Raw genomic sequence first — 16,105 nt, 5'->3', positions numbered from 1 at the left:
TATTTCTGTCCATTCCTCTCCATATCACCTGGTGGTAAGGTGTAGCTAATGTGGCAGAAGATAGAATTCAAGATGACCTTAACAGGCTAGAGAACTGGACCAAAAATAACAAAATGAATTTTGCCAGCGACAAATGTATGGTTCTGCACTTAGGCAGGAATAATCAGATGCACAAATATAGGATGGGGGACATCTGAAAAGGATCTATGGGTCTCCGCTTAACACAAGTAAACAGTGTGGTACAGGAGCAAAAAATGCTATTGTAATTCTAGGTTCCATCATCGTAAGTATAATGCCCACTTTCGCCTTTTTAATATCTGTTTGAAAAGCCTGGCGTGTCCTATGGTTGATACAAAAACATAGAGAAGCTTCAAAGGCGGTCTGAGACTTCACACTAAATTCCTTTGCCGGCATTCTTTTAAAAGCACACAGGATTAATTCAGCAAGCAATTTGTACAGAAGCAAGATGTCGTTAGTTATGCCAAATACAAACAGAATAAAGAAACGATTCTGAGACCCCACACTATTAGATAGCATAAGGAAATCTTTGGGGTAATTCATAACTCACTTGACTACAAATTGGTAATGTTTGCAGATGATATTCTTCTGTTTATCACAAAACCTCACAGTACTGTTCCAATGTTAATGCAATGTACAGATGTTTTTGGCAGTATGTCTGTATATACTATAAAGGTAAAGGTAAAAGGAACCCTGACCTTTAGGTCCAGTCGTGGCCGACTCTGGGGTTGTGGCACTCATCTCGCTTTATCGGCCAAGGGAGCCAGCGTATAGCTTCCGGGTCATGTGGCCAGCATGACTTAGCCGCTTCTGGCGAACCAGAGCAGCACATGGAAATGCCGTTTACCTTCCCATCAGAGCAGTATCTATTTATCTACTTGCACTTCGTGCTTTCGGACTGCTAGGTGGGCAGGAGCAGGGACTGAGCAACGGGAGCTCACCCCGTCACGGGGATTCGAACCACCGACCTTCTGATCGGCAAGTCCTAGGCTCTGTGGTTTAGACCACAGCGCCACCCGCGTCCCTTATCACTCCTAATTACTTTTACTCAAATAAGGCGGGGTGTTTTCACATATCTACTCAAGCGATAATGCCACCCTCTAACTACCCTTTAGGCATGCATGAGATATGCCCTGCCCAAGCTTGCTGAGGAGTTCCGATAAACCATCGCCTAACAGCAATCCGCCCTGTTTTCGGGCATTCTAACCACAAGCCAGTAAAGATAAGCCTCTAAGTGAGTCTGTGGTTTCTGATCAGCAAGTCCTAGGCTGATTGGTAAGTCCTAGGCTCTGTGGTTTAACCCACAGCACCACCCGCGCTGGTCCAAATTGGAGTTGATGTTAATAGGAAATAACTTGTTGGTTTAACCATTTAAACAATACCAATTTCATATTTGCATAAAAGTAAAGGGACTCCTGACCGTTAAGTCCAGTCGCGGACTACTCTGGGGTTGATCTCAATTTCGACCACACAGTGGGAAACTGTTTTAAGTACTATAACAAGGGCATCTCTGGAGGCTCATACAACAAAAAATAATATTTAGAATATACTGGATCCCATTATGTTTGTTTAAAAAAGGGCTGTCTAAGGTATCTAACTGTTGAAGATACAATAGGGATAATGCTTCTCTAAAACACATGTTTTTTCATTGTCCTATATTGAAAGATTTTTGGCAGAAGGTAACCGAAACTATCAAGAGAACTGTACAGAACAACCTTACATTTACGGAGCAAAATATCCTTTTGAATTATATGCCCAGCACATGGAACCTTCCAAAAGGACAATATGAGTGGACTCTCCATGCCCTTACTATGGCACAAAGACTGATACTGAGGATTTGGAAAAATAAAAATGTGGCTCCCTTCTTTGATTGGATTGAAGACTTATACAAACTCGAAACATATGAGCAACTTGCATATAAACACAGACTTGCCATGGACAAATTCAATGATATTTGGAATCCACTCTTGCAAATATTTTAATAGGTTATGATCTGGTGAAGTACAATAACAACTTTGTAAAGTACAGTGGTACCTCGGGATTCATATGCTTCAGGTTACATACGCTTCATGTTACAGACTCCGCTAACCCAGAAATAGTGCTTCAGGTTAAGAACTTTGCTTCAGGATGAGAACAGAAATCATGCTCCAGCAGCGCGGCAGCAGCGGGAGGCCTCATTAGCTAAAGTGGTGCTTCAGGTTAAGAACAGTTTCAGGTTAAGTATGGACCTCCGGAACAAATTAAGTACTTAACCCGAGGTACCACTGGATACAGTTTTGGGGTTCTCCCCCTCCCCCTCTTTACTTTCCCTTCTACATGGGTGCTGTTTCTCTTTTTCTTTCTCTCTCTTTTATTTACGACTCACCACGTTTAGTGCACATATAATTATGTACTTTTCAATAAAGATGTCTGGGGAAAAAGAAGTTGAAATATACTCAGAGTCGCAAAGTGATTTCATGCTCTTTATTCAGCTCATAGTGGTGAGGAGGAATGAATGAAAGTCCCCTCAAAGTATCTGCTTTATATACATTATTTACACAATGGGTTGCACATGATTGGCTAATTCTGGAATTCTACTGTAAGCCAATCAGGTTGTGGATTCACTTATATCTGGAGCATGATTGGGTGGTTCCTGCCAACCAATCAGACTGCTGCATTGTTCTAGGACCAATCAGACTGCTGCAATTTGGATCCTATTGTTCTAGGACCAATCAGACTGCTGCAGTTTGGATCCTATTCAACTCAGTACATAACAGAAGTATAGTGTCCAGATCGAGGGAAGTAAAAGTCCCACTCTATTCTGCCTTGGTCAGACCACACCTGGAGTCCTTTTCTGACTGCCACAATTTAAGATGGATTTCAACAATGTGGAAAGTGTTCAGAGGAGGCCGACCAAGATGATCAAAGGGTCTGGAAACTAAGCCTTATGATGAATGGTTGAGGGAGTTGGTCTGTTTAGCCTGGAGCAGAGAGACTGAGAGGTGATCTGTGTCACATGGAAGATGGAGCAAGCTTGTTTTCTGCTGCTCCAGAGGGCAAGACCCAAACCAATGGGTTTGAATTACAAGAAGGGAGAACTTTCTGACAGTAAGAGCTGTTTAACAGTGGAATGGACTACATTAGAAGGTAGTGGAGTCTCCTTCACTGGAGGTTTTTAAGCAGAGGTTGGATGGCCATCTGTCAGGAATTCTTAACTGTGACTTCTGCATTGCAGGGGTTGGACTCGATGACCCAAGGGGTACTTTCCAACTCTACAATTCTGTGATTCTAGGTGGGTGAGAAAGAAGAAGAAGAAGAAGAAGAAGAAGAAGAAGAAGAATAAGAATTTTTTATTTATATCCCGCCCTCCCCAGCCAAGGCCGGGCTCAGAGCGGCTTACAAGCAATAATAAAAACAAGATGAATGATTACAACTTAAAAACAAAAGTAAAATACAACAAAATAATGGAACATTAAAATATTAAAATGTAGCCTCATCGCAGGAGGAGAAGGAAAAGAAAAAAGAAAGAGAGGGAGGGAGGGAATCAAATTGGCTCCAAGCCAAAGGCCAGGCGGAACAACTCTGTCTTACAGGCCCTGCGGAAAGAAATCAGATCCTGCAGGGCCCTGGTCTCATGAGGCAGAGCGTTCCACCAGGCCGAAGCCAGTGTTGAGAAGGCCCTGGCTGAGGCTAATCTAACTTCCTTAGGGCCCGGGACCACCAGGGTGTTGCTATTTATGGACCTTGAGGCTCTCTGTGGGGCATACCGGGAGAGGTGGTCCCGTAGGTATGAGGGTCCTAGGCCGTGAAGGGCTTTAAAGGTCAAAAGCAGCACCTTAAATCTGACCCTGTACTCCACCGGGAGCCAGTGCAGCTGGAAAAGCACTGGGTGAATATGCTCCCATGGCAGAGACCCCGTGAGGAGCCTCACTGTAGCATTCTGTACCCGCTGGAGTTTCTGGGACAGCTTCAAGGGCAGCCCCGCGTAGAGCGAACTTATATACATAAGTGCATATGTTAATGACAGAAGTTCAGAAATGCCACCCAGAGTGGCTGGGGCAACCCAGTCAGATGGGCAGGGTACAAATATTAAATTATTATAATGATATAGAAATGGGCAAGTGTGGGGGGAGAGCTCCTTGTTTGGGGTTCACTTTATGGCAGTTTCCTGTATTCATACGTAAAACTCATTTTCTAATGTAGGGAGGACTGAGTAAATTCAAAACTTCTACGCTTAGTTACAAATTTCTACGTTATGTCTAAAACATATCATGGATATATCATTATTGAAAGGTTCAGCAATTAAGGGTTAACTTTTTATTTACTTTTTCAACTTACAGCCTTGGAGAATTACTTAAGTTCACACCGCAGAGAATTAAAGTCGGAACAAACTCAACAAGTGATGCAATTAGATTTGTTTACTGACTTGAGTTTGGGCCATGTTCTTTCACAGATGTGTAAGTCTTACTAATTGGACGTAAAGTATCCTGAGTATTATTTATCCATTTCTGCCTAGCGAGAGATATTTGTAATTAAGACCTCAGAAACGTTTCTCTTAGTAATAGCAATGCCCTGGATACAGAAGTGATAGAATCAATACAAAGTTGTTATTGACGAAAACTGAATTTTGTGATGAAGATCCTGGAAATAGTGGGGTCTCCATTGGAATTTAGTAGCAAATAGACTTTAGATTTTTTTCCTACCATCAGTTCCAGGGAAAGCTCAGCCTCCAACATCTTAATATGCCTGGAAGTATTCTATACCTTTACACAATTTTGTCTCTTAGGCCTGCGTCCTGTGTCCTTTAGGTAAAAGGTAAAGGACCCCTGAGGGACGCGGTTGGCGCTGTGGGTTAAACCACAGAGCCTAGGACTTGCTGATCAGAAGGTCGGCAGTTCGAATCCCCACAAAGGGGTGAGCTCCTGTTGCTCAGTCCCTGCTCCTGCCAACCTAGCAGTTCAAAAGCACGTCAAAGTGCAAGTAGATAAATAGGTACTGCTCCGGCGGGAAGGTAAACGGCGTTTCCGTGCGCTGCTCTGGTTCACCAGAAGTGGCTTAGTCATGCTGGCCACATGACCCGGAAGCTGTATGCCGGCCAATAAAGCGAGATGAGCGCCGCAACCCCAGAGTCGGTCATGACTGGACCTAATGGTCAGGGGTCCTTTTACCTTTACCTTAAAGGACCCCTGGACGATTAAGTCCAGTCAAAGGCGACTACGGGTTTCGAGTTTTCATCTCGCTTTCAGGCTGAGGAAGCCGGCATTTGTCCACATACAGCTTTCCAGGTCACGTGGCCAGCAGCACTAAACCACTTTTGGTGCATTGGAACAACGTGACGGAAACCAGAGCGCACAGAAACACCGTTTACCTTTCCTTGCAGTGGTAGCTATTTTTCTACTTGCACTGGCATGCTTTCGAACTGCTAGGTTGGCAGGAGCTGGGACAGAGCAAATGGAGCTCGCCCCATCGTGGGGATTCGAACCGCCGACCTTCTGACCGGCAAGTCCAAGAGGCTCAGTGGTTTAGACCACAGCGCCACCCGCAGCAAGTGATATCCATATGCAAAAGCAGAGAAGCACTAAGTTGCCAAGCACCTAATAATGAAAAATTATTCAAGTACATTTTGCTTGTGCTGTAATCCACATTAATTAAAGTCTTGGGACAGTCTTCCCTTGGGTGATGCAGGCAGAGTTTCACTTTTTAAACCAGCTTAAAGTGCCCCTCACAGCAAAGCAATGAATAGAAGAGTTTGACCATCTTACCAGAGCAGGGCTGTAGATCGTTTTGAAGTTACACCGATGCAAAGATCAGAGACCACGTTTTGAGGAGTTGTGGTGATACTGGGTCATCTTAGTGCAATACTCAGGATTCACAGTGATACGGGTAAATATTTGATCCAACACTCCAGAACACAGCAGCAAAAAAGATCACTTAGACCACGGGTAGGCAAACTAAGGCCTGGGGGCCGGATCTATCCCAATTGCCCTCTAAATCCAACCTGCAGACAGTCCGGGAATCAGCATGTTTTTACATGAGTAGAATGTGTGCTTTTATTTAAAATGCATCTCTGGGTTATTTGTGGGGCATAGGAATTCGTTCATTTTTTTTCTCTTCAAAATATAGTCTGGCCCCCCACAAGGTCTGAGGGAGAATGGACCGGCCCCCTGCTGAAAAAGTTTGCTGACCCCTGACTTAGACAAGTGTTTACTTCTGTTTCCTCTAAATGGGTTTCTTCCCTAAACCTTCCTTGGAATTATTTTCATCTTGCATTTATTCTGTCAACATTATTGGGATAATAAACCTTTTGTGATGTTACAAATGCAACATTCGGTGTAGTATTTCAATTCATTGACAATTATTGGGACATTCCAATGCATATCAGAATCTTATTTACTTGATGTAAACCCTTTCATTCATGCATCAGCGTTTGGAGAACCTGGAAGCAAGAATGAGTTGGGCAGTGATGACAGTGAATTCCTAGACCTGTTTACTCAGAGGTGGGCCCCACTAGGTTCAATGGAGCTTACTCCCAGGTAGGAAAGGGCAAATCTGTTGCTTTTGGATCTCAAAGTTTCTCGTTTTCCCAGTTTTAAATTCAGTTCTCCACATTTATGTAGCAATTTGTTACAATACCTCCTCCTGAAAATTCATCAGCATTTTAGCACAAATTTCTCCAGATTTTTGCACCCCCCCAAAGGTTTAGGAGTACTCTCATTTTCCTACTCCTATTGAAATACTGCCCCTCAATGAGGCCAAACTTAAATTCACAAAATGTTTACGGGTATGCGTACCCCCAGAAAAAAGCACTGGTTTTGACTAATACACGCATTTATGCAAACAATTTCCCCTAATATAATGCTTTTTCTATACTATTTAAACCAATATGCATTTCAAGGCAATTTCCCTTTAAAATATGCCATTTGAGATGTGATTCAGGTGGGGGGAGATGCTCTGCAAAATTCAAAGACGTGAATTTTGACAGATAGGTGTGCTTTGGTTCACATATTGTTTCAGAAAGTCTGCATTAGGTAGTTTAAAATGCAAACAAAATCTAATTCCTCCTCTATCCCTACTCCCAGGTAAATGTACATGGGATTATAGCTCAGATGCTGTGTTTATACCTTTGTTTTGCGAACATTCACATTTATTAGGTAATTAAAGATGTTTTCCTTCTGCCATTCACCTTGTGCAGGAGAAGAAATTATGTGATGCCAAGGGAATACAAGACTACTGTTTGCAGAAGTTCAGGATCTTTTTCTCTCTAAAAATAGCAGCTAGTTACTAACATGTCTACCCAGAAGTAAGTTTGATTGAATTTAAAGTTAAGTGTTAGGATAGCAAGCCTAGCTTTATATCTTCTTCAAAAGAAGAATGTATGAATGAGCTTTTCCTTTTTTAAAATTTGTCAATTAATTTTTGTTGATTTTTTATAAAAACAACAAATTAACAGCAAATTAATTCAAATTTAAAACAAATTCAAATGTTGGCTCCCCCCCCCCATTCCTGGTGTTTCTTTTCTCTCCTTCCTTAGCTGCTCACAATAACATAGGTAAAGGTAAAGGGACCCCTGACCATTAGGTCCAGTCGTGACCGACTCTGGGGTTGCAGCGCTCATCTCATTCTCTTCCAATTGTCTCCTTGCATTTTCAGATCTCAAGAGGTCAGACGAAACGAGAAATGGGACATGGAAATGGAACATCACAGACAGAGTTTGTTCTCCTGGGCATTCTAAGCCAAACAAAGCTATCAACGATTTCTTTTGCTGTCTTCCTATCGATGTCCATGGTTGCTTTGCTAGGAAATAGTCTTCTCCTGGCTGTGATCCAGGTGGACTCAAGTCTTCAGACTCCAATGTATTTTTTCCTCAGTCAGTTGTCCTTCATGGATATGTGCCAAGTCCTCGTCATTGTTCCCAGAACAGCAATGGCTTTTGTAACAGAGTCCAAAACAATTTCTCTTGTTGGGTGTGTGGCCCAGATTTTCCTTGTTCTGAACATAGGAGGAGCAGAGTCCCTCCTGTTGGCTGTCATGTCATATGACAGGTATGTGGCCATTTGCCGCCCTCTGCAATATGCAGTTCTCATGAGAAGAAAATTATGCTTAGTCATGTCAGCCAGTGTGTGGATTTCATCTTTCCATTATGCATTGATGAAAGCGATTTATTTACTAACTCTTTCATAATGTGGATCAAACGTGATAAACCATTTTTTATGTGAGTTCCACGTCCTGATAAAGTTGTCCTGTTCAGATACATCCATCTTTGAAACAGTGTCGTTATTAATTGGTAGCCATTTATTGCTTCTGTTCCCCTTCTCCATCATTGTGGCCTCCTACGTATCCATCCTTCTGCAGATTCTGAGGGCTAAGCGTTCAGCGGAAAGAAGCCACAAAGCACTGGGCACCTGTTTGTCACACTTGTGTGTGGTAGCCATCTTCTATGGGTCGGCCATCTTGCGGCACCTAAGGTCAGCCTCCTCCTACTCAGCAGAGAGGAACCAGATATTTGCTGCATTGTGCACAATTGTCACCTCGACTGTGAATCCTTTTATATACAGCCTGAGAAATCGGGATGTACTAGCAGCATTAGGGAAACTGTTCAGGAAACTGAAGGTACTTCCGTAAAAATATTGGAAGAGCCCTTCTGGATCATGTTGATATTTGGAGTTTTGGTGAAGGGACAGGATACCCAAATCCTGTCTGCGAAATCCCCACAGGCCTCAGTAATCACCCCAGGCCTCAAAAATGTCCAAAATTCCATTTCTCTCTTCTAAAAATCCACAGCTAAAGCTTTCCTCTGCTTTTCTCACAAGATGCTGTGCATAGGCAAAATGTTACTTTTATCAGTACAAGAGAGCTTCAAAAAGGCTAATGAATTAAGATAATTAAATGACAGAAAGCAGTGAAAGATGGAAAGGATTTGCTGATATAGTTAATAACTGGAATACAAAAAAGGGAGGTGTGAGGAGGTCGAGGAAGTAAGTTAATGAAAGATAAGGATAAATATTGGATGTATTTTTAATTGTTTTTGTTTGTGTTTGTGTTTTGATGTATTGTGTTTTTTTATATATATATTGATTTGTATTGTTTACTCCTTTTTCCTTTTTCCCTTTTTTCCCTTTTGCTTTTTCTCTGTAACTTTTAAATTTCTAATAAATATTATTTAAAAAGAAAAAAACAAAAAGGCTAATGAATAGACTCTGTCAGTGCCAAGCATAAGCAGGCCTGGGAACTGAATCTTATCTCATTCGGTTGTAACATCTTGAACATGCTGAACGCAAGGCTTCTCATCCCCCTTTCCTGGGAAGTGTGCCAAGAGTCCAAAAAGAGTCCCAAGACAAGAGCTTTCTGTTCATGCTCAGGAAACCCAGCATGGGGCAGGACTCTTGAAGAGGAGGAGAAAGGGGAGGGAACTGGAAGGGGAATATATGCTCTGTGCAAATGACTGTGAACCCGTGCTTGTTTGTGAGTTATCACACTTGCTCCTTCTACCAGTTCATGGATGGTAGAAATAAAGCTTTTTCTCCGAAACTATTCCTTGAGTGTCTGTTGACTCCCATTTCCCTCTCCCGGGTGCAATACTTTTTCCCACCTGAGGGCAAAGCCTCATAAGGCTACATTGGAAATTGCAAAACAATAAGAATAATTAGCTATGAACCTATGTTTTCTATCAGTAAACACAATTAAATTAAACACAATTAAACACAATTAAACACTTTTCACAATTAAACACAATTAAAAACACAGCAATCATAATCGTAGAAAATCGCTTGAAAAGTGTTTAGGAAGCTGAGACCATATTTCATGGTGTGGCGTTTGTACGGAGCCCCCGGTCATCTCACAGACTATTGACCCGTACACCACTAATCCGCTGCCACCAACCAGGTCCTCCCCAGTAAATCACTTAGTCTCAATCAGTTCTCAAGTCAACAACGAAGATTGTAGTTTATTGCAAACACAAAATAAACTTTAATTGCATTTGAAACACTGTTACCCTTTTACCCTCCTAGTCTTATTTTATCCTGTCTCTAACTCTTCTATCTCCCCTCACACAAGAACCAACTGCACCAACTGTCTCTCTATTTCCAACTGTCTGCCAACTGCTTTCCCAACCGCTCCTTCCCAACTGTCTAAACCTCTGGCTAAGCCCTTTTAAAAACAGGTAGGCTCCGCCTCTGGCTTTTCTATTAGTCTACCTATTAACTCTTTCTCTCCCCCTGTACAGACATTTCCAAAAGAACAGGCAAATGGCACCCATGGAAACACATCCTTTCCAGGCATGGGTTGAAGCGGTTTCTCCTTTGCCCTGGCACTTCCCTCCAGAAACTCACCCTTTAGTGCTACATCAGAGCAAAAGTCAATGCGGATAAAGCCCAATGGATGCTTGCTCTGATTCAGCAGTAAATAGAGAGCATAAAACCACAACAAAGACCATAAGAAGAGCCTGTTGCATCAGGCCAAAGGCTCATGTTATGTACTGAAGTTATCACCCTGGGCCAGCAGGGGGATACTGTAGATAGTTATGCAAATGAAGGATCAAAAGTGACGTTCAGTGATTGGATAGTTTGTATGCAAATGAAGGATCGAAACTGATGTTCAGTGATTGGATAGTTTTAGAAAATGGCAACAGTTATATTGTTCTGGAGCTCTATATAAGCAGACTGACTGAGCTCCTCAGCTCAGTTCTGTTCCAGCTTACAAATAAAGAGCTGCTTTGGAAGAATCGCTGTGTCGTCTGATATGTTCGCTCACAACTTAACAGCTCATATAGCCTAATATCATGTTCTCACAGTAGCCAACCTGATATCTATGGAAATCCCACGAGGACCCAAGCAGAAGAGCAGAAAGGCAGTTTTCAGAAGCATACAGCCAACCTTGAAGGGTTGTGGAGCAGGGGTAATCTTAAATATGGGTATTGTGTTATGTTCTATGAACTGGACACTAAGGGCCATGTAAAGATCTTGTTCTTAGATTTATCTAAGATAAATGAAGACTAAATTTAATTGAGCACAATAAGTGGGAATATACACCAGCTTTCCTGCAGACAAGTTAAGACAAGAGCCTCAAGATACAATTTGCATATTTGGTTTTTTTAAGATAAAAAAATTATTTATGATTTTCAGTTTTATACATTTCAATAATTTTACAATCATTTAAACATTTCAAAAACGTGACTTCCTTCCCCCTCTTTCTGCGGTTCCTTAATTTTTTATTTTATTTTCTGCATATTCCAAATTAACTTAATCATTTACTCATCTACTTTAAATGTATAAAACTGCAGGTTATTACAATAGTCCTGCCAATGTTCTTATCTGTTTACAGTTTGTTTGAAAATATTCAATAAACCATTTCCATTCTTTTATAAAAAAGTTTGTTATTTTGGTTTCTTATTTTTCTAGCAAATTTTGCCATTTCTGCATATTCCATAAGTTTTTGTATCCATTCTTCTTTCACTAGGACTTCTTCTTCTTTCCATTTTTGGGCAAATAACATTCTTGCCAATGTAGTTGTGTACATGAATAAATTTCTATACAGTTTGGGTAGTTCTGTCCCTATAATCCCCCCCTCAAAAAAAATTATTTTGGCAATTTGCATGGTTTCTGGAATATGATTGGATTGGTAAGAACATTAACTGTTTTCCAAATGGGATGTGGGGAACCCGTAGCCTTCCAGAAGTTGTTAGACTCCAACTCCCATCAGCTTCAGCCAGCTGGGTCAGGATGATGGGTGATGAAGTCCATCAAACCTAGATAGACCCAACATACACTCTTTAGAGGAATGGAATCTTTGGTGTGGAATCAGGATGTATGTAAAAAATATGTGTATATCTTTAACGTCATGCCTAATAATTTTATAAATTTCCAACATGACATCTCTTGCTTGCCTTTTCTCTAAACTAAAAAGTCACCAATTCTGCAACCTTTCCTCACCAGGGAGTTGCTCCAGCCCCTTGATCACTTCGGTTGCCCTTTCTGAAACTTTCCCAACTCTACAATATCCTTCTTGAGGTGAGGCAACCAAATCAATAGGTTCAAAAGGACAGGTCAGTTTGAGGAAATGAAGGGTACCCCTGGGTAACACAGCAAATGCACAAATACCACTTCAGGTTCATGATCTGGAAACGAAAAGGTAAATGTAGAGTATTCTACATAAACATCAATGGGTAGAACTGCAATCACATAGCTTACAGAATTCCTTAGAGCAATGTTTCCATCAACAACATCTTAATTAAGGACTTGGGACCAATTTCCCTAAGGTCAAAAGTCACCAAGAATACTTTACTAGATATTTTAAACTTTGAAGTGCCTGAGGAATGCAAATATTGCTCTTTAGTTCTTCTTCAGGTGATTTTCACCATGCTGCCAGGAGAACTAAAACTGGGGCGTTCTGAAGAACTCTCCAGCCCTAGCCCCTGAGACACAGGCTGAAATCATCATGGGCAAAAACAAAACAAAACAAAAAACAAAACAAAACAAAACAAAACAAACTAAGATGACACAACTTAGGGCTTCCAGGACTGAGATGCTGCTATTTTGAAGAGCATCCTCATTTCAGTAAATCAGGATACCTGATGTTACAAGGTATTTCTATTAATTGGTATAGCTTTTTCATGGATTTCATTTAGAGCTGTTGTTGCCTCCTTCATCCAAAATGTCCTCCAAAGTCTTTTCTATATGGTAAGGTAAAAGGTAAAAAGGTAAAGTCCAGTCAAAGGTGTCTGTGGGGTGAGGCACTCATCTCGCTTTCAGGCTGAGTGAGCCGGTGTTTGTCCGCAGACAGCTTTCCAGATCATGTGGCCAGCATGACTAAACTGCTTCTGGCACAACAGAACACTGTGACGAGTGCCAGAGAGCACGGAAACGCTGTTTACCTTCCTGCCACAGCGGTACCTGTTTATCTACTTGCACTGGTGTGCTTTTGAACTGCTAGGTTGGCAGAAGCTGGGATAAAGTGACGGTGCTGTGGTCTCAACCGCTGAGCCTCTTGTGCTTGCCGATCAGAAGGCTGGCAGTTCAAATCTGCGTGATGGGGTGAGCTCCTGTCTCTTCTATATATCCAGAAATGTGCACATGAAGGTAAGTGGTTTTGTTTTTGCTTTGGTGAGGCTTTTATTGAGCGATGGCTCTTGATAGTACAGATTTTATAAGCATTTCCCAACACTAGAAAAAAAATGGCTGCCTAGGTCCTGGGGTGGCAGTGAATGAGAAAGAAAGTAGAATCAACACCATGCCTAATAGCAACCAGATCCAAAATAAGTGATGCTCAACAAGATTCAGCCTTGAAGCGTGAGATCTAGCCACAGACTGGAAAAACCCACAGCCATTATTCAATTCGTAAGAAATGGACTAGATGGGTACTTCATATTTCAGAGATGCAGATACCCTAGTGCAGCCAACATGCCGTGTCGTCATCATGAACAACACCATCAGTTTATATCTATACCACTCTTTGGCCAAGGCTCCCAAGGCAGTGAACTGACGAATACAAAATGGGGGGAAATGCTAAACCAAAGTGCAATACGATCAATCAATAAGAATCTTCTTCTCTGGTGATCACTTGTAGCCGAGTAAGATTGTCTTCCATAAACACAGTTTTAACAATGAGTCTGTAAGTGACTGTGGATTCCAATTCTGGATCCACACGTCCTTCCACAGTGGGCACATTGGTTTCTGGGCAGGAGTTGATCATGGTGAGGGTTTGCCAAGAGTGCTTTCCTCTTAGCACATTTCTCCCTTTTGTCCTGAGTTTGAGTGTCTTCAAAGCCCATGACACCTTTGGTAAAGGCTGCTCTCCAATTGGAGCACTTGCAGGCCAGTGTTTCTCAGTTGTCGGTGTTTATACTATATTTTTTTTTTTAATTTGCCTTGAGACAGTCTTTAAACCTCGCAGTTATAAGAATAGAAAACAGCAACAGCAAAGGCGCACCACAAACAACACATTACACATTCATGACTTGAATATGTGCTCCCACCACAAACACAAGGGTGTCCAGAAACAACTGATTTCCAGGGTGAGGCTGGCTGGGTTCACCTTCTGGCACCTCAACAGGTAGCAGTTTTCTAGTCCCAGGCACAACAGCAGGTGCAGTAAAGAGGGGCTGGGGTGGCTGAAGTAGGAATCTACCTCCCAGCCAGAAAATGGTCCTATTACTGCTACTTGCCACATGTTGGGTGGCTTTGAGCATGGTCATTTCCCACTCCTCATCCCACCCCATGTAGCATGTTGCACACAGTGAGCAGGTCATCTGAACTACCCACCATGTGCACAACCTGTGAAATCCCACCACCATCATACGTGGAGAAAGCTTGTGCTCATGGCAAATAAGGGAGGATAGTTCAGTCACCAGGTGCACTGGGCAGTTCAGCTTAAGGCAGAAAAAGTCAACACTAGTCAAAACAAGAACAGCCCAGGCTATTCTGCTTTCCAACTTTGGAAAGGTCCTTGCAGACATGCTTCCCGACATCTTGCCACACTAAAAATGTGCCACAGCAGAATTGGAGACCTTTGACCTGCCAAAATTGCACCTGCTCAATAAGCTACAACAGCCAGTCTACATGCAGAGTGGTCATGTTAGCTGATCTGCACGTCTTCTTTGGTGCAATTCTTCTCATGGTTTTTGTTGCTTTGCTGGGAAATGGTCTCCTCCTGATCCTAATCCAAAGAGACTCCTCGCTTCACGCCCCAATGTATTTTTTCCTCAGCCAACTGGCCTGCATAGATGTGGGCCAAATCCTCGTTATTGTCCCTAAAATGTCTGCGAACCTTTTAGCCCACAGAAACACCATCTCACTCAGCGGTTGTGTGGCACAGATTTTCCTCACGTTGACCGGGGGAGGCGCGGAATGCCTGGTCCCGGCCGCCATGTCTTATGACAGGTACGTGGCCATCTGCAGGCCCTTGCAGTACCCCATCCTCATGCGGAGAACAACTTGCCTCATCATGACAGCTGGGATCTGGTCTTTGTCAACGCTTTCCATCATGCCCATTGCGATCTTTGTCCAGTCTCTGGCTTACTGTGGGTCAAATGTGATTGAGCATTATGTTTGTGATTTCCCAGCTTTACTGAAGTTGTCCTGTGCCGACACCTCTGCCTTTGAAAAACTGGTGTATTTTGATGACGTGGTCATACTTCTCCTCCTTATCTCAGTCATCGTTGCCTCTTACATCACCATCCTTGTGCAAGTGCTGGGCATGCGCTCAGTCAAAGGAAGACACAAGGCCTTAGGGACTTGCATGTCCCACCTGTGTGTGGTGGGACTCTTCTATGGGGCAGCTGCACTGACATACACCGTCCCAGTATCCTCCTACTCTGCACAAAGGGCCATGATCTACTCAATGTGCACTACCATCATCCCCCCAATGCTGAATCCTTTTATATACAGCCTGCGCCACAGGGATGTTCAAGCAGCCCTAAGGAAACTCTTTCTGAAGCATGCCCCTCATAAGTAATTTCTAGAGCTGAAACACCATTTCGAAAAAGTTTGTAATGTTCCTGGGTCAAACAGCAGCCGCTGAGAATGAGGAACAGTTTAATAAAAAGAGCTGTATTCAGAGCTGCCTCTTAGACCCTCTGTCTTCTGGGACGTGAGGCTGGTTTAGTAAACAAGTTTCCATGCACTGGCAGTAAAGGTAAAGAAGAAGAAAAGGTTCCAAATTATTTAAATGGAAAAGAATTTGGTTTCATTACAAAAAGGATCATGCAGTCTTTGTGTACATTGGCTCCCAGTATGTTTCCGAGCACAATTCAAAGTGTTGGTGCTGACCTTTAAAGCCCTAAACGGCCTCGGTCCAGTATACCTGAAGGAGCGTCTCCACCCCTATTGTTCAGCCCGGACACAGAGGTCCAGCGCCAAGGGCCGTCTGGCAGTTCCCTCACTGCAAGAAGTGAGGCTACAGGGAACCAGGCAGAGGGCCTTCTCAGCAGTGGCACCCGCCCTGTGGAACGCCCTCCCAACAGATGTCAAAGAGACAAACAACTACCTGACATTTAGAAGACATCTGTAGGCAGCCCTGTTCAGGGAAGTTTTTAATGTGTGGCATTTTAATGTATTTTTAATCTTTGTTGGAAGCTGGGGAGCGGCTGGGGAAACCCAGCCAGGTGGGCGGGGTA

At 42.7% G+C, this 16,105-nt stretch overlaps 4 protein-coding genes and 1 pseudogene across 8 annotated transcripts in view; 4 read left to right on the top strand and 1 right to left on the bottom strand.

Moving 5' to 3' along the window:
- Positions 1–16,105, bottom strand: part of LOC310670490 (E3 ubiquitin-protein ligase TRIM7-like) — a 329,122-nt gene that overhangs the window by 92,743 nt on the left and 220,274 nt on the right. The gene's annotated exons all lie outside the window — the stretch shown is intronic.
- LOC310670783 (olfactory receptor 2M2-like) lies at positions 7,623–8,863 on the top strand (annotated as a pseudogene). The gene has a single exon. The product of its transcript is annotated as an olfactory receptor 2M2-like (transcript).
- Positions 10,784–16,105, top strand: part of LOC310670955 (galectin-1-like) — a 30,991-nt gene continuing 25,669 nt past the window's right edge. Inside the window, exon 1 of the mRNA XM_083426839.1 lies at positions 10,784–10,890. Within this exon, the coding sequence (XP_083282965.1) occupies positions 10,804–10,890 (87 nt within the window). The 5' untranslated portion in view covers positions 10,784–10,803. The remainder of the gene's footprint in view (positions 10,891–16,105) is intronic.
- The window catches only part of LOC310670789 (olfactory receptor 2D3-like), a gene marked incomplete at its 3' end in the record, with an annotated part of 126,299 nt that continues 121,464 nt past the window's right edge, over positions 11,271–16,105 (top strand). Inside the window, exons 1-3 of one of the 3 annotated variants that reach the window (XM_083426550.1) lie at positions 11,271–11,363; positions 11,394–12,002; positions 12,925–13,070. Of the gene's footprint in view, positions 12,003–12,469; positions 13,071–16,105 lie in introns of those variants that run through there. The other 2 variants (XR_014507631.1, XM_083426551.1) reach the window with 2 other exon arrangements.
- Positions 14,585–16,087, top strand: LOC310670836 (olfactory receptor 2M5-like). The gene has a single exon (XM_083426622.1). It carries the CDS (start codon positions 14,605–14,607, stop codon positions 15,442–15,444), a length of 840 nt encoding a protein of 279 aa, XP_083282748.1. The 5' UTR covers positions 14,585–14,604; the 3' UTR covers positions 15,445–16,087.

This window comes from Podarcis tiliguerta (assembly GCF_965153285.1).
Source record: "Podarcis tiliguerta genome assembly, chromosome: 2".
In the NCBI taxonomy this organism is placed as follows: domain Eukaryota; kingdom Metazoa; phylum Chordata; class Lepidosauria; order Squamata; family Lacertidae; genus Podarcis; species Podarcis tiliguerta.
The sequence above is the reverse complement of the archived record's forward strand: the minus strand, read 5'-3'. Positions and strand labels throughout refer to the sequence as shown.

Coding starts and splice junctions, on each gene's coding strand:
- LOC310670836 (XM_083426622.1), top strand. CDS start 14,605: ATGGTTTTTGTTGCTTTGCTGGGAAATGGTCTCCTCCTGATCCTAATC.